The sequence below is a fragment of the Micromesistius poutassou genome, assembly GCF_964030765.1.
Source record: "Micromesistius poutassou genome assembly, chromosome: 1".
Taxonomy (NCBI): Eukaryota; Metazoa; Chordata; class Actinopteri; order Gadiformes; family Gadidae; genus Micromesistius; species Micromesistius poutassou.
The window spans coordinates 17057267-17080621 of NC_140271.1; the positions used below are offsets into that span (position 1 = coordinate 17057267).

Here is a 23355-nt window from a genome sequence, read left to right on the forward strand (position 1 = left end):
AAAAACAGAAAACAGCTAGCTAATTGGCAGTTTGCTTAAGGATATTTTTTAATGGAAAAAAAAAGGTGGCTGAAAGCCAGCTATGACAGCCAATGACAGCCAATGACAGCCAATCCAGTAAAACAAGTCAGGCCATTAAATAAAAAATAAAACATCCTGTTTCAATTCAGTCGTTTGGTTCCATATTTATAGGATGTTCTTGAGGTCAAAAATTAGCCCTACACTGTACATATAACCAACACCAAGAAAACTCTTTAGTACAGTACGACACTGTCTCTCCCCAGATATAACCCACACCAGGAATACTCCTTGGTAGAGTCAACACTGTCCATCCCCATATATAACCCACACCAGGAATACTCCTTGGTAGAGTCAACACTGTCCATCCCCATATATAACCCACACCAGGAATACTCCTTGGTAGAGTCAACACTGTCCATCCCCAGATATAACACACCTCCGCAATCTGCTACTCAATACAGTCACACCCAGATTAAACACATATCAGGAATGAATGCTTATATGTCTTTTCTTGTCAGTGTCTATCATTTAAGCCACCCCAGAAATCGACTTTGGTTCATGGTTCACTGAAACCTAAAAACATGTTGATTGCTGGAGAGGGTGGAAATGTTGTAAAGCAATAGGCACACGGTGAGTGAACTCGATAGTAGGCCAAATTGCCGGCGAACCAAGCTACCGTCTCTAGCCTTCTCTCTGAAGGACGCTACAGTGTGTTGCATAGCAACCGCCGTACACTTTGCCGGCAGCCAGGAGGGACTACTTTTTTGTGTTCGTTAAAAAAAAATGCTTCTCCGACTTTCTAGCTTTTTCAAAATTGAGGGTGTCTATGACTTTCATTTCGCCATACTTACGTAACCGTTTTATAAAAGCAATAGATCACTTCAGTCAGTGGTATACGTTCATTATACCACAGTTTAGGGCGTTGTCAACGCCCCTTAACTGTGGTATAATGAACGTATACCACAGCCTGTCGTGATCTATTGCTTAATTATATTACACTCTACTGTATTATGAGACTTGTATAAACTAGGAATAAAAATAACACAAAATTCCAGTATTTATTAATAAAAAAAGCTAAATGACTCATAGTATTGAGAAACCGTTTAAATGCATTATATTTGACTGCTAATCTAGTGTGCGTCACAGAGTCTGGACGCTACCGCATTTGTTTCCCCTACTCAACAAAGCAGCAGTTTCTATATGAGAGATAAGTGTTTTATCAAGGGGTTGTTGAACTCATGACTATATGGGATGTTATGGAGTCAGGTCTTTCTTCTGTGCAATCTTGTCCGAGTGAGATCACAGCTTCAGTCATCAAGCCTTAGGGCTTTCTCCCCTCCGTGCTCTATGTCTTTCTCTCTATGTATTTCTCTTTTTGCTATTCTTTCCCCTTCTCCTTCCATCCCTCATTCTTAATACACACACAATACACTGACACTGTCAACCATGAATAACAATATTGTGTATTGGATTACAATAGTGGTCATCAATAATTTTGCCGTCCCACATTTAGAGAACATGTAGAGGCCAGCACAGGTGGGGATCACAAGCTCAGTGTGTGTTGTTCAGGTAACACAAAGCTGTCTGATCACATGCAAACACACACACACACACACACACACACACACACACACACACACACACACACACACACACACACACACACACACACACACACTACTGTTGTGAGTTGTTAGCATAACATGTCAAAAAATATGGTAGGCAGAGGTCATCCATGTGCCCAGGCATGGAGAAGTGAGTAAGGGAAAGAAAACAAAAAGGGAGGAAAAAGAAAGTGAGATGTGTGTGTTCAGGGGGGGTCCAGTTGTTCTCCTTGCAGCCGTATGATCACACTCAGTCACACAGACACTCACGCACACACCCACACATACATTAGAAAATATACATACACACTGAGGTTTTCCTAAGATTACAGTTTAAAATTTCTAAATGCACAGACACACACACACACACACACACTCACTCAAACACTTCACATGTATAACCACAGAATGTGCAATGGTAAAGTTTGAAATGGAAGGAAAATGGCAACATTCTGGGGGCTCTTCTCGTAACACCACCGCTCCACCACAGACGTCAACAAAGCCATTACTAAGGTGCCTCATCATGCCAACACTACTCCGTTCCTATCAGGCATTTGGAAGACATTACCAGTGTCCTTGCTGCAGGGGGAAACTTCTTCTCAACAGAAAGACAGCAACAAGAAGAGAAAAAATAGTAAAGGAGTGAAGTACAGAGAGAGAGAAAGACAGAGAGAGAGAAAGAATGAGGAAAATAAACTAACCTTCGAAGTCGGATATGATTCCTTCCAAATGAGCGTTGACAGAGGAATCAGACATTTTGGGAAGCAAGTGAGTGGGTGTGTTCGTGTGGGTGTATTTCATGTGCTTGGGGGTATGTGTGTCGGTGTGTGTAGGAGAGAGGGAGAGAGAGATAGGGAGAAGGGATCCCTTTACCCAGCAAGGCAAAGTTTTGGTCTGACGTTGTGCTCCTTTAAACAAACCCCAAATTAGGAGCCCCTGCAGTGCGAAGTAGAGGGAGAAAAACAACCTCCCCCTAAAAGAAAAGAATGGTAGCGGCTCACTAATCTGAGCCCTTCCTCCCCACACTCTCTCTCTCGCTCTATCTCACTCTCTTCCTCTCCTTATTTCCCAAAACACAGAAACTTCTTCTCTCTTAGCTCTGCACTTCCAGAGCTTAAAATGAGCAAGCAACATCCACCCTCCGCCCTTCTCTCTCACTCTGCCTCTCTCTCTCTCTGCCCCCCCCTCCCCCTTTGCCGATTTACCCTCTTTCCCTTCCTTCCTCTCCACAGTTGAAATCCTTTACTTCTGACAGGCTATACTGAGGATTCAATAAACTCGTAGACACACACTCCGACATACATGCCTACATACTCGCCAGCACCAGGCAGCACGCAGTCTGGGCTGTGGCACTGTGTGCCTGCGGTGACAAAAAGAACTAGAACATGCTGTTGTACATCTTTCTAAGAGTATGTCTGTGCACCTTGCCACGTCTGTATCATTTCCCCCTGGTTTAGGTTTTAAAAAGCATGTGAATATGAGCACTCAGAATCATACACACGCACACACACTAATGCAAATGTATTCGTACATGCATTCGGAAAACTAAAATTAAAATAAAACTAAAATACACATAGGCTGTGCCGTGTGTGAACCCAAGCCAGTCAGTGTGTGACAGCTTATCTCTCTGACAGAACGGGTGGCTTTGTTGAATCTATGATGAACAACGCTAAGGCATCATGGACGAATATGGTAGGCATTAGGCCACAGCAGGCTTAGAGATCCTGGGAGCAGATAAACTTCCACTCTCGGTCCAGAGGCATACATCAATAAATAGGGAGTCCTAATTACTTAATGACCATGTGACTGATTTGTGTGTGTGTGTGTGTGTGAATGTATGACTTGTAAGACCTCTTGATTTTTAACCCCATTATTGTTTTCCTGAGGGTCACCCAATGTTGAGGGAAGCTAAAAACCCTACAAAAATTGATTCGACCAAGATCTGCACTGGCTGCTGGTGCCAAGGAATAGCTCTAATGCTAACCTATGGGGCAAGCTCTTTATCTGCTTTAGGGGCCTCTAAACAGAAAACCATTCCAAGACATGTAAAAAGTTGGTTCCTTACGAGACACCACCGTGCTTGTTTAACTCAAATAGTGTGGCAAAACAGTATAAACTTTGCGTTTTTGCATGTAAACACTCACCCCAGATTACCCCGTGGACATATCCAGAAAGCCCAGGTAAAGGGTTCTCTCTCTCTCTCTCTCTCTCTCTCTCTCTCTCTCTCTCTCACACACACACACGGGCATGCATGCTAACATACACACAGACACACACACACACACAGTAACACTAACACAATTAACACACAGAAAACAAAAAATTAAATAAACACATCTCTATATACTAAAATAGTAGTATAAACACTGTATACTACTATTGTATACTACACTCTTTAATTTACATACATTGACATATTTTTGTCAGGTAAAGCAAAGCTACGGCATCAATTTCACAACATCTAACAATGTGTCATTGCGACCACCAGGGGTCAGCATTGTTAAATTAAAGCCTAAGCGTACCAGCAGTAGTAGCAGTAGTAACTGTCCCTTGTAACTTGTAAAGTGTGGTGTAACTTCAGCTGGAAACAGATAGGGCTGGAGAATCCCACTCTGGAGGGTCTGGGCCAAGACACATCCTCCAACCCACACACATACACACTCTCCTTATCTTCCACCACATGTGTCTGACATTCCTCTCATCCCTGTCACACGGGCACCCACACACACACACACGACCCAACCACCCACCCAACTCTGCTCAATGCTGCTGACAGAACCCCTGTTAATTATAGAATCTCTATGAATTTCAGAATCCCTGTGACTCCTTGTGAATTTTAGAATCTCTGTGAATTCTAACATACCTATGAATTCAGATATTCTGTCAATTATAGAATCCATGTGAATCAAGAATCAAAAATCTAAAATCAAAATGAATTCTAGAGTTTATTAATTGGCAGTTGAATAGCTTTCAGTCATCCAGCCAAGTCCCTACTGATGCTCCAATAGGAAGTTATGTTATTAACAACAATGACATGAGCAGCATACTCATCATACATTGAGTCAGCATACAAAGCATACATATGATAGGGAATGGCTAAGCTGTGGTGTGGGTGACACTAACGTCACTAACGGAGTGGGTCAGACTAACGTCAGCTCAGGATGTTGTTAACTCCTTTTGTCTATGGTAGAATTCGGGCAGGATCTCGCTGCAGAGGAAACCCAACTTCCTCCTGAGATCCTAGTTGCACACAACAAACACCCTTACTTCTGATGCTATGCACAAACAAAAACACACAAGCCCATGCAGGCAAACACACACACACACACACACACACACACACACAGTTGTTCATATATTTGTATAGAATCAGTGCAGAGAGAAAGAAAGTATTGTGTATTGTGTCAACAGCAAGACAAGCCTTTCAGAGAGATTCTATTTTTTGCCCATGTTGGACAACACAGTGTTAAAGTGGTAGTTCGGGATTTTGGACACCGGACCTCATTTCCAAGTGAGCCAGTGTGTTATTTATCACTGGAGACCGTTTTCAACACGTTTCATTCAGTCCTTCTAGTTGCAGAAATTGCTGGTGCTAGGCTAGCGCAAGTCGAGGGGAACTGCTAGCCTGCCAATAAAAACAGTTTTAACCACTCCACAGTACACCCGAGGCAAGTCAATTATAACGCCCGACTATCGATGTAAATGTCTGTGTTGATAGAATAATGTTAGAAATAAAACTATCCTTGCATCACATTGCATTTAGTTTATAATCCCTGTAGTTGAGAGCAGGCTACGGCAGCGGTGGACTGATATTACCTGGAGTGCGCTTCTCTGTTTACCTTCTGCTGTAGTGAATTGGTTGCTACACCGAAGCAAAGTGAAAATCCGCCGCTGCTGAGAAAGTAGTCCCTCAAAATGTAATGGAATCATTGCGATACAAGGATAGTTTTATTTCTAACATTATTCTATCAACACAGACATTTACATCGATAGTCGGGCGTTATAATTGACTTGCCTCGGGTGTACTGTGGAGTGGGTAAAACAGCTAGCAGTTCCCCTCGACTTGCGCTAGCCTAGCACCAGCAATTTCTGCAACTAGAAGGACTGAATGAAACGTGTTGAAAACGGTCTCCAGTGATAAATAACACACTGGCTCACTTGGAAATGAGGTCTGATATCCAAAATTCCGAATTACCCCTTTAAAGACTAAGCACTAAACACCAAAACTTCTTATTTTATGACTAACATGTTGAAATCAGCAATGAAATGAGACAATACTTCAAGGATTGTCCAATCAAGCACAAAGAGACAGCCAGAATGAAATACTACTTTATACTACTTTAATATACTACTTTAAATAATGTGGTGGTAGCAGCTATGTGTGTCTGGGTGTGCGTATATTTATGTGTATGATGCGTTTGTGTGTGTGTCTGCATGTGAGTGTGTATGTGGTATGTGTGTGTTTGTGCAGTGCTGTGTATTCAGGTGGTCGATTAAAGATAGCTACTGCAGCAGTTCAACTGTTGCCACCACAGCTGTATACCTGGATGTCAACATTACTCATCACTAGACCTGTTGTGGGGCATGTGTGTGTGGGTGGGTGTACGTCATCACAAACACAGTTCTGTGAATGTCAAGCCTCAAGCCTGAACTGTGAAATTGTGTGTCTGTGGGGGTGTGTGTGTGTGTGTGTGAGACTTGAGTGTCCTTGAATAACTGTGTGTTAGAATTCAAATCATGGTGACAGGATGTGACATACACAAACACACACACGCTGTGCTCATGCTTGTGAGTATGTGCGTCCACTAACATATGGCAAAGGAATGGGATGATAGATATAAGGAGCAGCTGTCTCTCTCTCTCTCTCTCTCTCTCTCTCTCTCTCTCTCTCTCTCTCTCTCTCTCTCTCTCTCTCTCTCTCTCTCTCTCTCTCTCTCTCTCTCTCTCTCTCTCTCTCTCTCTCTCTCTCTCTCTCTCTCTCTCTCTCTCTCTCTGAGAAACATCTTGAACGGGACAAGAATGGAGAATTTGAAATAGAAAAAGCAGACTCTGGAATTGGGCCTTTTCTAAACCGCCGCAGCTGAGAGGAAGTGATTCTCAGTCTGGGGTCTTCTTCCACAACGTCTTCAACTCAGCGCTCCCATCTTGTGGTCGACACTGGAATGACTGAATGTAAAACGCACACACACACACACACACACACACACACACACACACACACACACACACACACACACACACACACACACACACACACACACACACACACACACACACACACACATTTGGCATCAATCTTCATCAGCTACATGACTAAGTGCTTTCATTCTATTCCCATGTACTCACAGGGGAGTCGCTGGGGGGTTTGCCCTGCTAGAGACCACTGTTCCCTGAGTCATGAGACTGAGACAAGAGTCAGTGTATCACCGTGGCTACCATTAGAGACCGTCAGCTGACCTCACTGTGACTGTCATGAATGGGATTTGCAAAAATCCTGTTTCGCAATCCATTCAGAATTACTGAAACTGTCGCAGGCGTCACAACTGATTCACATGGTAAGAGCAGTGCCTCTGCTCCCCATACGCAGAGTACGCAGAGTACGCAGAGTACGCAGAGTACGCAGAGTACGCAGAGTACGCAGAGTACGCAGAGTACGCAGAGTACGCAGAGTACGCAGAGTACGCAGAGTACGCAGAGTACGCAGAGTACGCAGAGTACGCAGAGTACGCAGAGCGCGTAGGGCCCCAAGTACCTGGGGGGGGCGCCCAAAATTAAGGTTGATAATTATTACATTACAATTTTCAAAATATATAAATGAATTACGAACAGGTCCAACGGCCAACAATCAGCGTGTAGGGCCCCAAAAAGCATAGCAATGGCTCTGGGTGAGAGGGATGAGTTATCAAGGCCTCAGTTATCAAGATGCACAGTTGGATATGCTCATTTATAAACAGATACACACACACACACAAACATATTTTCACATGGAGGGAATATGTGCGTACCGACACACATAGCAAGTCCTGCTGAAGTCATTAGGTCTTCAAGAAGGAAGCACCTGGAGACTATGGTCCACTGAGCGAGAGAGAGAGAGAGAGAGAGAGAGAGAGAGAGAGAGAGAGAGAGAGAGAGAGAGAGAGAGAGAGAGAGATGAGAGAGAGAGAGAGAGAGAGAGAGAGAGAGAGAGAGAGAGAGGGGGGGGGGGATAAACTTGATCTAACCTAAAGACTGACCTCATTGACCCTTCTATACAGTATAGTATAATAGCACCACCACAGGGTGGTACTGCCTAGGAGGGCATCAGGAGCCGACGGCCAAAGAGCCATACTCTGCTCTGAACATGAAGACTAAAAATAGATTGTTAATAAATGAGCAAAATGACAGAATTACAATTTTCACTCAAAATATTGTACTTTTTTCTAACTAGGTAATTTCCTGGTCTAATTAAACACAATTTATTTACCATTACACCAGGATTTACAATCTGAGTAGATAATGAAATGCTATGAAGTTGAATATGACCATTCTTTTCAGCCTAAATGGTCATGTCAATTCGCTCAATTCGCAATGAATGAATATCTTCCTCAAAAAGTTGAACAATAACTACATAAACTCTTGCTCTTCTAACTCTGGCTCTTTTAAGAACAATTTCCAGTAATGACATTTTGTATGGATCTTGCCGACCCCTGCTCTATGGTCTCTATGGTCCTGCCACACTGCCCTGACGGCTCTAAGGGATCAGAGGTTATCAGGGGGACAGGAGTGACACTATTCAAACACAGCTCCTTCCTGTTTTCACACAACCAAAGATGAACAGGCAGAGAAAGGGAAGGGGGAAGAAATTAACAAATAACGAGAACCATTTGGGGTAATCTCTGAGCTGAATTTGAGAATTAGTTTTTGAGTGATTAATCTACTGAATGTACTGATGGATGACAGAGTGTCCAAGAGTAGAGTTTGGGAAGGAGAGACAGAGATACAGACAGAGAGAGATACAGAGTGCCGAATGGTGAGAGACATTGATAGTGAGAAACAGGCAGTGACAAAGAGACTGAGACAGACTAACAGAGTCAAACAGGGAAGACAGAGAGACAGCCAGAGACAGATATATAGTGAGACATATAATCAGTCTTGAAGGCAGACAAGGAGTGAGACAGAGAACAGAGAGACAAAGGAAGACAGACTGAGAGACAAAGAAAGAGAATAATGACAGACAAAGCAGCATTTGGACAGATGCATGCTTAAGAGGTTAAATAAAGAGAGAAGAAAAAGACAGGACTAACAGTAGCTGATAAGATAACACTTGTAGCCCCACTCAATACACAAATTCCCCCAGCCTCAACAACCCCCCCAAAAAAAACATCCAGTCAGCAGACAGGACAGATGAGCGAGTGGAAAATGTCCCAGTTGGAAGAAAAAAAAGTGAACCCAGCTCGAATGTGAAAGCACAATTTGTCAAAGCGTAAAAGCAGCCTGAAAAGCTGGTCATTGTTCCTGATTTAGGACAGGAGCGCAACATTGAGTTTCTGGCTTGAATTTCTGGAATTAATTCCTCCTTACCTGAGAATTTGTCCCCCTCCATATCCAAATTACTCCCTCGACAACCACATGCAGCGTCTGCTGTTTGGATCTCCCACTTCTCTCTATCTCTCTCTCTGCCGCTCTCTCTCTCCCAGTCTCTCTCTCTGTTTTTTTTTACTTCCCCTTTATCTCTTCCAGTTGCTTGCTCGCTCTTCCTGCAACTCTCTCGCTCTCTCTTAATTCTTCTCTGTTTCTCACTTTTCCCTGAAGCTCTCCTTCCTTCTTTTCTTCTCTCTCACTCTCTTTCTATCTTCTACAATCTCCCTTATCCCCCCCCTCCCTTCCCCTACCCTCTGGTTTGATTATTTTGGTCTGTCTCGGTCATGAATACAGAATTACAACATTCCCATGTGCTGATCATATGTTGCATCGGTTGCTGACTGTCTCTCTCTCCCACTCTCTCTACTGTGTTTCTATGTCCCTCGCTCTACTCTCTCTCCTTCCTCTGACTGAGTTTTGGACTGAAGCGGCATTGTATCTTGAGAACAGAAACTCTGCCAGACCATGTGACAAGGACAGGCTCCTCCAGCCTAAAATAACTCTCTGACAAATTGTGGATCATCCCTGCAGTGAGCGTGTGTGGCATGCCTGAGTTTCCCTGTGCATGCGTGTGTTTAAATGTGCATGCATATGGGAATGCAATTGTGTGTGTGTGTGTGTGTGTGTGTGTGTGTGTGTGTGTGTGTGTGTGTGTGTGTGTGTGTGTGTGTGTGTGTGTGTTTGTGTCCCTATCAAATCAGTCACACTCTACTTAGAACTAGTGTAAATTGCATGAATCTCTCACACAAACATACACACATAAATACACACATTTGCTTTGTCCCGAAAACTCAAGGAAAACTGGGATGGACCCAATACAGCCTGGAGACACAGATAGATAGAGATAAATAATGGGAGACCGAGAGAGTGGCGAGATAGAGAGAAACAGAGGATGACAGCCTCTTATTCTAATAGGGGATGCAAGAAGGGGAGGATCTTTATCATACCACAGTTCCCAAAAATGTTTTCAAAGGCTAACCAGTCAAACAGAAGGCATGTGATCAAAATGTGTGTGTGTGTGTGTGTGTGTGTGTGTGTGTGTGTGTGTGTGTGTGTGTGTGTGTGTGTGTGTGTGTGTGTGTGACTGTGTTTTCGACTCTCAGACCTCGTCCACACATCCATGAAAAAATGTTTTATCCCTCTCGGCTTTCTTCCTGTCGGAACATATCTCTATCCACAAGAACAAAAGGCCTCACATAAAATTGCCAGGCCAGGAATTGGCCTTTATGTTTAAGACCACAGAAGAACATTATGATCATGTGCATTGATTGCCATCATCTTGTGTGGGAATACAACAACAACAAAGGGTGTCAATGCAATGAAGAAGTAACTATAGTAACTATAGGTTGACTTGTAAACAAACAAATTAAACCACAGTTCTAGTGCAATGTAAGCACAGTGGTAGTCCGCCATTGTTTGTTAGTTTCTGGTGCATGCTGAATGTGTTGCCATGTGTAAATTAAGGTCATGATGTCATCGTTTTGCAAAACATCCGTTCCACTGCTAGATACCAATGCACAGAAAACCGAGAAAATGTCCATCTGTGAAGGTGTTTTTCAAAAGCTTTGTTTTCAGCGACCTGAAAGCTGTTTTGGTGTGGACAGGAGGTCAAAACTTCAAAACAGTACATATTTAGAAATACCCAGACACATGTACAGTATGTGTATGGGTAAATACCCAGACACATGTGGACAAGGCTTCAGTGGAAGTCCCAGGCAGCGGACCTCAAATGGGCATGACCTGTGTGTCACTGTGTCTCAGGAAACTCAGACGACCTTTGCCCTGTCGACATGTCCCTTCGTGGTGTGCCGGGGCTCAGGGGTCGGGGGTCAAGTAACCCAGCGTCTGAGCTCTGAAAAACATATCGAACATACCTGACCTGTCAGTTTCCGGCCGTGTGCAGCACGCAGCCTCGTCTGACTTCCGAGGTCGCCAAGGTACACGCCTCAAGGCACTGGCTGGGCATTCTAGAACTCTTGAACCTAATGCATTTTGATTTTGGAAACAAGTTTCCCTTGTAATGTAAGCACGTGTGTTGTGTGCAAATTGGCACAAATTAACTCAATGTTAATGTCAATGTTATTGATTTAACAAAACCAGTGTGTTATTCAGTCCACCAAATGGTGTCTTTCTTATATTTGAAATCAAACTAATTGAACATTTTAAGAGCAGTACCTCAGTTATATAGAGAGCTCTGTATACTATGTTCTTTGGAAGGCAGGGGGGGTTGTTATTGTATTTTATTCTTATGTGTCAATAACCATAGCTAGCCAAAATGGGAATCTCATAACCCCTTTCCTGTTGTCACAGAGAGAGAGAGAGAGAGAGAGAGAGAGAGAGAGAGAGAGAGAGAGAGAGAGAGAGAGAGAGAGAGAGAGAGAGAGAGAGAGAGAGAGAGAGAGAGAATGCATCACATTTTGTGTGTGTGTGTGTGTGTGTGCGTGTGCGTGTGTGCGTGTGTGCGTGTGTGCCTGTGTGTGTATGCATGTCTGTAGATTTGTACACATGTGTAACTTGTGCATCATTCTCCAGGAAGTACTGACTGCCTGACAGGAATCCACCACAGGGGGGAGATGGACAATAGAGACAGTGTTGATTTGGGCTTATGACTGTGTGAGTGTGTGTGTATGTGTGTGTGTGTGTGTGTGTGTGTGTGCTAAAGTTCATAGTAAAAAAAAAAAAGGCTGCTGGTAAATCTGTCCTACACTGGTAGAAGCAGTGTGTGGGGCATCTTTCTGTCTCTACTCTTTCTCCCTCTAAGTTTGTGTCTCTAGTAGTTTGCATTAATGTTTGAGTTTGTATAAAGTGTGTGTGTGTGTGTGTGTGTGTGTGTGTGTGTGTGTGTGTGTGTGTGTGTGTGTGTGTGTGTGTGTTTGGGTGTGCTGATGCAGCACTAACATAGTGTGTGTTCCCCTCCCTCTCAGAGTGGATGTCTCAGTGTTGAATTGTACCCACAAACTCAGGCACCATGCCAACTATTTACAGTAGGGTTAGTGTTAGGTCCACATACCCACGCACACACAAACACATGAAAGTGTGCAAGCAAACACTGCAATACGCATGAACACACACACACACACACACACACACACACACACACACACACACACACACACACACACACACACACACACACACACACACACACACACACACACACACACACACACACACACACACACACACGGCTCTTCCTAGACAGGGGGTTGTCCTTGCTGTATTTATCTCTGTTCAATCAGCTACCTCCTGCTGCTACCAGGCCATCATCTGACCTGGCACCAGCCTGCTCCCCAGGTCAACCACCCTGACTTATGTCATGTAGTCCAGGTCAACTAAGAGACTGGACATCATGATGTAGTCTCTAGCTCACTATGTGGAACAAACACATCAACTTTGTGAGGTTGTGAGTTGTGAGATGGGTGTGCTTATTAAATGTGATTTCAACAGACAGATGCAAACAATTATATTACACAAGTAATTATGTGTGTGTTTATCCAATTATATCATAGTGTATTGAAGGTGGATGAATCAATGGACAATGAATAGATATTGAATGGATGGATCAACAGATATTTGATGGATGGATGGATGGATTTATAGACATTGATGGATGGATGGATGAATAAGATGACTGGATAGATGGATGGATATTAGATGATGAATGGATGATATGGAGGGATAAATCAATGGATAGATGCATTTATCTTGGATGGATGAAAAGATATTAGATGGAAGGATGAATAGATATTGGATGGATGGATGGACCGCTGGTCCTACTCACTAGGGCTGGTGACGGTAGATCCATCTTTGTCTGACCCTCTCCTGAGGCGACCACTGGTAGACCTGGCTATACCTGCAACCAGGAGAACTCATGAGTCCACATGTTTCAACCAAGACATTTTCCTTTTATCACATAAAGAACAATGCAAAACAATGGCCTTAAGAGCATAGCAGTAATTAACAGTGTTGGGGAACAACATATGAAAGAGTGGCAGGATGATTAATGTTTGACTTCCAGTCAAAGGGTCAGGGATCCAGCCCCTGTGTCCACGCTCTACTGGTCATCTTTGAGCAACTCCTACCATGCCTAACTCCTTCCTGCTCCTTTAATCATTTGCATGCAAAGATTATCATTGCAAGTTGCTTTGAATGAAAGCTTCTGATGAATATGTAAAAGTCAAATATATGGAAATACCCATCAATAATATTCTGGAAGTTGATGGGTGCTCTTCTTTGCTGTTTCTAACATTTTCGGGAGTTGTGTGCTTTGGAAAGGATACGTGTACATACATACGTGTGTGTGTGTGTGTGTGTGTGTGTGTGTGTGTGTGTGTGTGTGTGTGTGTGTGTGTCTTTGAGTGTGTGTGTGAGTCAATTAAGAACCACAAAAATGCTAATGAATGAAGAACCATATATGGAGTTTAGGGCCTAACATGTTAGGCCTTAAATAGTTGTGTATTTTAGTTGGATAGTTGTGAGTATGTTGTGTGTGTGTGTGTGTGTGTGTGTGTGTGTGTGTGTGTGTGTGTGTGTGTGTGTGTGTGTGTGTGTGTGAGAGAGAGAGAGGTAGTGAGTGAGAGAGTGAGGTAGTGAGTGAGAGGGAGAGAGGGAGAGAGATCGAGAAAGGGAGTGAGTGAAGAGAGAGATAGACATCTTTGTAACGGAGTAACACAGATATCTTGCATGATAAAAACAACATGAGGAATTGTAGGAATTTGTCTTCTCTCCGCTGATGTGCTACACTCACACACCTGCGGAATATAATCCTAGTAGATAATAGGTGTGGATAGAACGATTCTGCGATAATCAATATATTGTGAGACAATTCTATAACGAAACATCAAGATGTCGACCTATGAAGACAAAATTTGATGAATTGTAAAGTGCCTGATTTCTGTCTTTATTCATGGTCCAAACTGAGTTTTTCAGTAACTCGTCTTTGGCTAGTTAACTTCTGTTCAAGTTTCCATCATTCATGTGTTTAGCGCCACCTCGAGGAGCAATGAAGTAGCGATGCTGGGAGCAGTGAAGTAACGAGCTCCGGACCCAGCAAGCTCACCTCGCTGAGGATACATGTTATAGTGAGTCAGTAACACAGCTAACAACTATGCTCTCCACAGGAAGTGAAAAAATAATGCAAACTAAAAACTCTCTCTTGTAACCACAGCAACCGTTGTTTCTTCTTCTGTGGTGGGTGAGTCCCCCTCAACCATCCTGTGTTCAGAATCCTTCAAATACATTGGACCACAAATCAGCGACCAGCATGCCATTCATGCTAACTTCAGGAAACACATTGGCCAATGAATGGTCATGTGACAATGTAGACGAAGCCTACTAACTAACTAGAGGACATGTGGAGAAATGACTTCCTTTACTCAAGACAAAGGAATCTGCACATAAAGTACACCCCATGCAATGGAAAGGTACTACGGGTAATACATCAACACAGAAACTTATACTACTTGAAACTACTTAAATATTACAGTAGTTAATAGTCACACTAATCATTTTATGATGGCAGTTGAGCTAAAATACTGGGCCAATGGGGTGTTTCACATCTTTGGCTTGTTGAGTTTTTGGTTTTCTTCCTCCAGATGTTCTAATATAACATAGCAAGACTGCTGGATCCAAGTTTACAGTAGTTCAGTAAAGATGAATATTCATGAAAATATACAACTCTTATGGGGCTGTAAGATTTGACCCCAGCAGCAGTCTATGCATTCGCAATACCACATACACACACACACACACACACACACACGCACGCACGCACGCACGCACGCACACACACACACACAGTCAGCAGTACTTTACATATAAAGAAACACTCCCTTTATACTACTACTCCCATTGCCATCAACAACTGGTCCAGAATAGAGAAGTTGAGCTCAGATTCTCTCTTTTTCATTACTACTACTATTGATCTATCTTTTTCTGTCTTTTTAATTTTGTGGAGTTAATATCTTCAATCAAAATTGAATATCAGTCACTTCAACTTTTTATGAAGGTTTAATCTAGGAGACATGGGGTCTTTGACTGCTCTTGCCTTCTGCTTAGTTGGCATGCAGTGCCATGTTACTATGGTGACCACGGCAACAAGGTAGTTGGTTTTCCTTTTGTTTTCCTTTGTATAGCTACCTTTTCCTGCACAACATCTGCTGTTTATTTAAATGTAGTACCTACAGTTGTGATCAGATCCGTTCTTTAAATATAATTTGAGGCATATGTGAACACAACAAAAAAATATTTATTTATACACAATATACCCCTATCATTCAGAGAGAAATCCAACTACCCCAAAAAAGTTGGTTGCTTTGGCTACAAAAGTGATCACCTACATGACTCAATAAATACTTAACATGTATATACCATATATACTATATATATTGTGGCAACCCCGCGCTGACTGGCGCTGACGATCCGCGCCAGCGCCCGGAGCGGCTCCCTCTCCGCGGACAAGTAGTCCGCGGGAGATATGTGCCGCTCAGCGCGGCGGCGCTGGAGGACACATCGAGCCGACCCAGACAATCAGGGGGATTGCGATCACCCGGGGGGGCGAGACGGGGGAGGGGATTTAAGGGCCGGGCCCGGAGAGGACAGGGAGAACAGTCGAGTGGAAGACGGACGCAGCAAGGGTTACGGACCGAGAACGCATTAACGCCTTTTTGCAATTCTTTCAACCCACAGCGCTGAGCGGCGGGACGCCGGGAGCGAGCTCCACGCCGCCCTTCCACGGGCAAGGACCCGAGGCGCATTCCCTTTTTGTCTACCCCGCTGGGGCAGTACCTGAGTTATTCTTTGATTTTCCTTTTGAGCTGCCTGCAATAAAACAAACCCGTTGCACAGCCACCTTGTTTCCGAGCCTCTTTCCCGAAACCCTACCCGGCCGACGATCGGGGTTGCCACAATATATGTATAGCATATGTTTATATATACACATATATATAGCCTAGTATATATAGAGCAGTTAGGTTGGAGTCGTATGCTCACCTGTCCACACAGGACAGAAACACGTTAACAAAACAATCCCTCTGATCAAACTGAAAGGCAGCACTGGTGGTTTTTCTTATTGTTCAATACTTGAGCCCCCTTTCTGGTTTGTCTAGGATGATATAGAGTGGTGAACACCAACATTTTGACTATTGGTCCTGTCTTGGGTATTTGGCTCATTTCAAATTGCCCCTGCCTGCTTCAGAATGGCTAGCTACAGGCATTCACAAACCTGTCCTTAAAACAACCCTGGAGGGGCTGTTTACATTTGGTTGTAGTCTTTTCGCTCGGTTCTAGCCCTAGAACTGAGCAAAAAGACTAACCAAATGTAAAGCCCCCCTTGCCGTTTCTGGTTCCTGTCTGGTTCCCGTTTCAATGGGATTTACAAAATGCCCAATAAAACACGACAGAAACTGTATTTCGCTACAATACTTGATTTGGAACATCAACAAACAACACTCACCACTCGGTGAGATTCACATTTCTGAAAACAAACGTTTAGGGTTGTTTTAAGGACAGGTTTGTGAATGCCCGTAGCCAGCCATTCTGAAGCAGGCAGGGTGATTCAAAATGAGCCAAATACCCAAGACAGGACCAATAGTCAAAATGTTGGTGTCAACCACTCTATTTCATCCTAGACAACCCAGAAAGGGGCTCAATGTGCTAAATACCGGAATTGTCCTTTAAGGGTTGTGTTATAGCAAAGCAGTCCGTCACTCAAATCTATTGTTTACCTGTTTTGTGGCAGCATCAAGCTAATCTGTCCGTATGAGGATCATCACTAGCCTGTGTGTGTGCAACCATGCGTGAGTGTGTATGTGAGTAAGTGTTTGAGCTTGTGTGTGCCGTACAGGTGTCTGCATGTGCGCCTGCCTGTGTTTGCTTGTGTGCATGTGTGTGCGCATGCAGTACAGTCTGTCTCAGAGGTGCAGCATTGATTCAGGAAATGGAAGCCAGCCCAGTCACTTGTGAGAGCCAAAGAGCATGTCTGTGCCCATATCAACTCCACTGGAAGCACAGGCAGCCTCAGAGCACTGGGACACACTTAGCACTGAGAAGACCCATGTAAAGGTCTCTGCTTAGTTTATCAACTAAGAAAATCCTGAAAACCCTAAGCCATTGAATCATGGAAAAACACCTCAAAGTGTTGAGAATGAGGTGTATATGGGTTAACTTTGGTTACACCGCAGGTACTTTAAGGAAAGGAAAGGCATGGCAAGTTTGTTTAAACAGCACACTCACAAATCAAAGACAATTCACAGCACACAGGAATTCAAAATTAAAAAAATGTTAAGGACAACCATTAAGACAATAATTGACAATCATTTCAAAGAGAAATGTAGGCCTACATTTAGGGCCCTAGTTAGACGGTCTAAAACGCAGACGTCAAGGCGCAAAGTCAAAGTACTTTGTGGGTGGTTCTACGGCACTGTTGCTATTATGACGTAGTATTATTATACTATTATTATGTAGGCCTATTCATTCATTCGTTGCTGCCCCCATGTGTAAATGTTTGTAACTTTGTTAAATGTGCTCAGTACTGCCCTCTAAGGTTGTGTGAGAGTATTACTGCCTAATTTGTCAAATGTGCTCAGTGCTGCCCTCTGGCGATTGTGAGGGGAAATTACCTCTAAACTATGCTCGGTGCTGCTTCATGTGGCTATGTGAGAGTATTACAGTTAAAATGTATCACAAGGGAATATTACAACTAAAATATGTCACAATGTCAAAGATTATTCATACATGTGAAACTGCATAGAAATAGCGTGTGGATTGTGGAAACATTTTTTTTCCATAGGGCTGCATGAATGAACATGAATGAAGTATAGTAGGCTATGCCATGCTATAAAATAATAATAATAACAATAATACATTCGAGCAAAGTATATTCCAGGCTTCCAAAACAAAATCTAGTTTTAGGGTAAATGATTGGTTAAATGATTTGGGAAAGAACAGCTGATACAGCGGTAAGTTGTACTTTCAAATCAATGCATCTGCAAACACCGTACAGCAAACACATATGTTCTTGACCCAGACATCGTGTACAAGCCCATTACTTTTAGGATTGATGAGTATTTGATCGTGAGAAAACATAGTTTTACCGCAAGTGAGTATTTAATAGAATGAATGAATGCGGGTGATGCTTGGTGTGCGTGTGTGTGCACGCCCATCTGTCTAAACACACGCAAATTAAACACGTAAGTGTATGAGAAGGAAATCGAGTCAGTCGACCTACGATAAGCAGCTGATTCTGAACGAACTCGTCTTTGAGATGGACGTGTTCTAACGCATTTTTAATCAATGAAATGTTAACACAACAGTATATATCTGACCATTTAAAGAAATTTTAGGTGAAGCCGAGCTTCCCTTGCAGTCAAGAAGTCGCCACTACGAAAGAATGCAATGTATCCAACTAGCGGGATCTAAACAAACTAAGCTCCAGCGAATTACTACAATGCAGAAGTAGTGGAGAATGGCGAAACACAGCAACTGTAGCCTACTCTCAACCAAAATAAAAATAAAAATAATCGCCGCCCGGTGCAGCAGTATGAACTGCCCAGTTTTTAGAATGTCTCAGCCCATCTCGTCGCAAGGAGTCGCAAGGAGTTGCGAGTTGCAACTCCTTGTTGCAACTCGCCCCCCCCCCCCCCCCCCGACAACAAATCTGCCACACATTGCTACCTGGTCTGTGGGAAACACTGGTATATGTAATGTTCGTTTCCCTGGGTAAAAGGATATTAGCACCCCCTATCGCCTATTGAATATTACTTCAGGGAGGACGTTCCTCCCTCAGCCTCCATTGACTCCCATTCATTTCTCGGGCACTACTGACGGCCGGTGAATAACATGGGGTTCAATGGGAGAGAGGAGGAAATTCCTCCTCTGAGTGGATGGGACTAGCTAAGGGATCTGAATCGCGTCAACTTCTATTCACGAATAGGCTGGAGCCCTGAATGCGCTATGAACCAATAAGAAGGAGTCCTGGCTGCGCTATGAACCAATAAGAAGAAGTTTTGGCTGCGCTATGAACCAATAAGCAGGAGCCCTTGCTGTAGAGCGAGGGTTTATCCACTGAAGTCTCAAGGCTATGAGAACCAACGATCCCGCTCAGTCGTATGCCTCATTTCCACTGTGCGGTGCGCTACTGTTCGTTACGGTACAGTGCGTTACGGTACAGTGCGGCTCTGTTCGCTTATGTTGGTGTTTCCACCAAGCGGTGCGGTTCGGTGCGGCTCGGTTTGCTTATATTGGCATTTCAGCTGCCAAAAGACGGCCGAAATAAACACGCTGAGCCTACCTATTTTTCTAGGGATGCACCGAAATTTCGGCCACCGAAAAATTTCGGCCGAAAATGGCCCAAAAGCGCATTTTCGAAACATCACCGAAACCACACGGCCGAAACAGGAAATTGTCATGACGCAAACAAAAACCGCGGCCAGCACACGCTTGTCTGGATAAGCGCCTCTGCGCCAACATGTCTGCAGTGTGGGCATATTTCCATATATCTGAAAAAGACTAAATGTAGTAATCTAGAGAACCAGCTACAACCTTGTTTTCATCCAAACGAGCCGTCTTTAGTGACGGCTCGCTATGAGACAGCTTCTATGAGCTGTCGGCTGTCAGCCGCGAGTTTAGGGACCGTCCGCAAAGTGCCGACAGCTTCTATGAGCTGTCGGCTATCATCCGCGAGCTTAGGGACCATCTGCAAAGTGCAAAACGGAAAACGGTGTTGTTGTTTTTTCAGTGCTAAATAAATATTTTTATACTTTTGATAATTGTAATTGATTTATTCTTTGAATTGCAATGCCTTGATTTTAGTGAGGTTAGTACACAGTCATAGCTATACATGCAATGGTAGGCCTACTAATAATTGGCATAATAATTTATTTCGGTGTTTCGGTTTTCGGTTTTCGGTTTTCGGCCTTGGTTTCCTTATTTTCGGTTTTCGGTTTCGGCCAAGAATTTTCATTTCGGTGCATCCCTATATTTTTCACAATTTCTTGTCTGCTGCCATCGATTCTGTTGCTCCACTCGTACTTAAAAAACGTCACTGAAAAAAACAGCTCCCTGGTTCAATGTAGAAACTCGCACCCTGAAGCGAGGATGCAGAATCCCAGAACCAATCCGCAAATGGCGCTTGACTAAATTAGAGGTATTTCGTATTGCGTGGCATAACAGTCTGCTCACCTATAAGGGTGTGCTGACTACTGCCAGGAACGCCTATTTTTCCAGTATCATCAACTTGAATAGAAACAATCCTAAGTTTCTTTTCAACACGGTGAAGAGTCTGACGCAAAAACAGACTCAGTGTAGGCTCCTCCCTCTTAGCAGGTCAATTCATGGATTTCTTTGAAAACAAGATTCAATCGATTAGAGAGGAAATTGATGCTTGCTGTGCCTCTTGTCCTCCACACCTCACGGAGCAGGATGGGGTCTTGCCCCATAGGATGGGGAACTCAGGCAATTTTCCTGGAGTTCAAGACAATTCCTCTGGTTGAACTTGAAAAGGTAATAAAGGCATCGAAACCAACAACTTGTATGTTAGATCCTCTCCCCTCCAAAGTTCTTAAGGAACTCCTCCCAACTGTGGGTCCTGCAATCCTCTCACTTATAAATCTCTCTCTATCTACGGGAATTGTTCCCTCTAGTTTCAAGGCTGCGGTGATAAAGCCGCTACTCAAAAAGCCTGGTCTAGATCCTGAATTAGTCAGCAACTATCGGCCTATATCGAACCTCCCTTTCCTGTCCAAGGTACAGGAAAGGATTGCAGCAAAGCAAATCGTTGACTATCTGACGACAAACAATCTGTTCGAACCTTTTCAATCTGGGTTGAGGTCTTTCCACGCAAACTGAAACTGATGTGACGAGAGTAGTAAATGATATCCTTCTTGCTCTGGATACAAACACAAGCTTGATGCTTGTGTTGCTCGACCTTAGTGCTGCATTTGATACAATCGACCACAGGATTCTTCTTCACCGTCTAGAGCACTATGTGGGCTTCGGGGGTACGGTTCTTCGCTGGTTTGAATCATACCTCACAGATAGAACACAGTTTGTGCTCTATGAGGGTTCAGAATCGGAGCACTGCAAACTACGCTTTGGTGTACCACAACGGTCAGTCCTTGGTCCATTGCTTTTTGCAATCTACATGCTTTCCTTAGGCGACGTTATACACAGCTTTGGAATTAGCTTCCACTGCTATGCGGATGACACCCAACTCTATATTCCTGTAGAATCAAGAGACGCAGCCCAGATCCAGAAGGTTCTTCCTGCAGCTTAACACTGGGAAGACAGAGATGATAATTATCGGCTCAAAACAGGAGCAGAGAAAATTGGAGACTCACTGTGGTTGGATGGCTTGGCAATCCCACAGAGTGCATGTGTCATAAATCTTGGTGTCCTGTTCGACTCTCTGCTGTGCTTTGACCAACATGTTAGAAGCATAACTAAAATAGCTTTCTTCCACCTGAGAAACATTGCAAAAATCAGACCAAATTTATCTGCAGATGCACTCTGCAGAGACACTGATTCACGCATTTATATCATCAATCAATGTTCTCGGGTCTACCTAACTCTACCACGAGAAGTCTACAGCTTGTACAGAATGCTGCAGCTAGACTACTGACCAGAACGAGAAAGTTTGATCACATCGCTCCTATTCTCACCTCTCTGCACTGGCTACCAATAACTTCGAGAACGGATTTTAAGGTGCTACTGTTGACCTATAAAGCCTTGCATGGACAAGCTCCATCCTACCTGAAGGACCTCATCGTTCCTTACAGTCCCTCACGGCCCCTCCGATCTTCGGGAGCTGGCCTTCTATCGCTACCAAAGGTTAAAAAGAAGTCGGCTGGACAGAGAGCCTTCGCCTACCGGGCCCCCTTCCTATGGAATAGTCTCTGTGGAGCTATTCAAAGCAAAGCTCAAAACACACCTTTAGAGCCTTGCATTTGAGACATGGGGTGCTAAAACAGATGATGCGATGCGAAGACTGTTGCATGCTTGTTCATGCTCCTACAAATGCAGTTACTAAATGAGTAGCAGTATACATTTCCACTATGTACTTTTTCCCTTCTAATTCACTATTTTCTCTGTTCTAGCAAGTTGCGGTGACTGCGACTGGATGCCTGGATTCTCCTGAAGGTTTTCCGGCTAGCACCCCATCATCAATTTTAATGTCTTGCCTGTATTAATGTATGTCAATTGTGGCACCCATTGCACTCCGGACCGTCCCTGGAAGGAGGGATCCCCCACTCTATGTTTCTTCTCAAGATTTCTTTCTTGCTTAAGGGAGTTTTGTTCTTGCCCATGTGCTTTGGTCAGGGGGGTGTCACAAATACTTGGCCTGTTAAGCCCTTTGAGACTGTAATGGTGATTAAGGGCTATACAAATAAAATTGAATTGAATTGGATACAGGTCAAGGATGTGACAGTATCTAGCTCCACCCTGCATGTAGGTAGCGTGAGATAGATGGTCGCTGAGGCACGGGATGGAACAGCATGCATCCCTGGCAGCTCCCCACTCGACTGAGCAGCTCCACCCTGCGGACCCTGAAATGGGTAGGGCCTAGAAAGGGTGGCTTAAAAATGGTCTGTTCCTCTCGCCCAGGCAGATTACCGCAACTGCCGGGCCATCCATTAATGCAGTCGAAAACATATAAGAAAGAAAACCAAAATCCCCTTCATAATTGTGACTTGGAATGTCCGCATCCTCCAGCACCATTGCTCTAAGCACTGGCACCTACTTGATTACATCATTGTCTGCAGTTTGGACAGGAAGAAGGTGTTAATGTCAAGGGCCATGAGTGGAGCAGACTGCTGGACTGACCACCGACCAAACTTAAGATGGAAGGCTCAACTGTGGCGCACTAAAATCCAAGCATTGTGCAGATCAGTTTAGGACACAGCTTGCAACAAACCTGCAATCCCTGATACTCCATCAGACCCTGACATCAACGCCGCCTGGAGTTTCCTATGTACTGCCATTCATCAGGCAGCAGAGACATCAATGGAGTTCACTAAGCGTAAACACCAAGACTGGTTTGACAACACTGCACCGGATATCCACAACCTCCTCCAATCAAAACTCAAAGCGCATGCTGCTCTCCTAGCTAAGCATC

At 43.8% G+C, this 23355-nt stretch overlaps 1 protein-coding gene across 2 annotated transcripts in view; it reads right to left on the bottom strand.

Moving 5' to 3' along the window:
• The window catches only part of LOC311374872 (septin-9-like), a 99060-nt gene that overhangs the window by 63168 nt on the left and 12537 nt on the right, over nucleotides 1-23355 (bottom strand). Inside the window, exon 2 of one of the 2 annotated variants that reach the window (XM_084488144.1) lies at nucleotides 13027-13098. In XM_084488144.1, coding sequence (XP_084344270.1) covers nucleotides 13027-13098 — 72 coding nt within the window. Of the gene's footprint in view, nucleotides 1-9185; nucleotides 9486-13026; nucleotides 13099-23355 lie in introns of those variants that run through there. The other variant, XM_084488145.1, reaches the window with a different exon arrangement.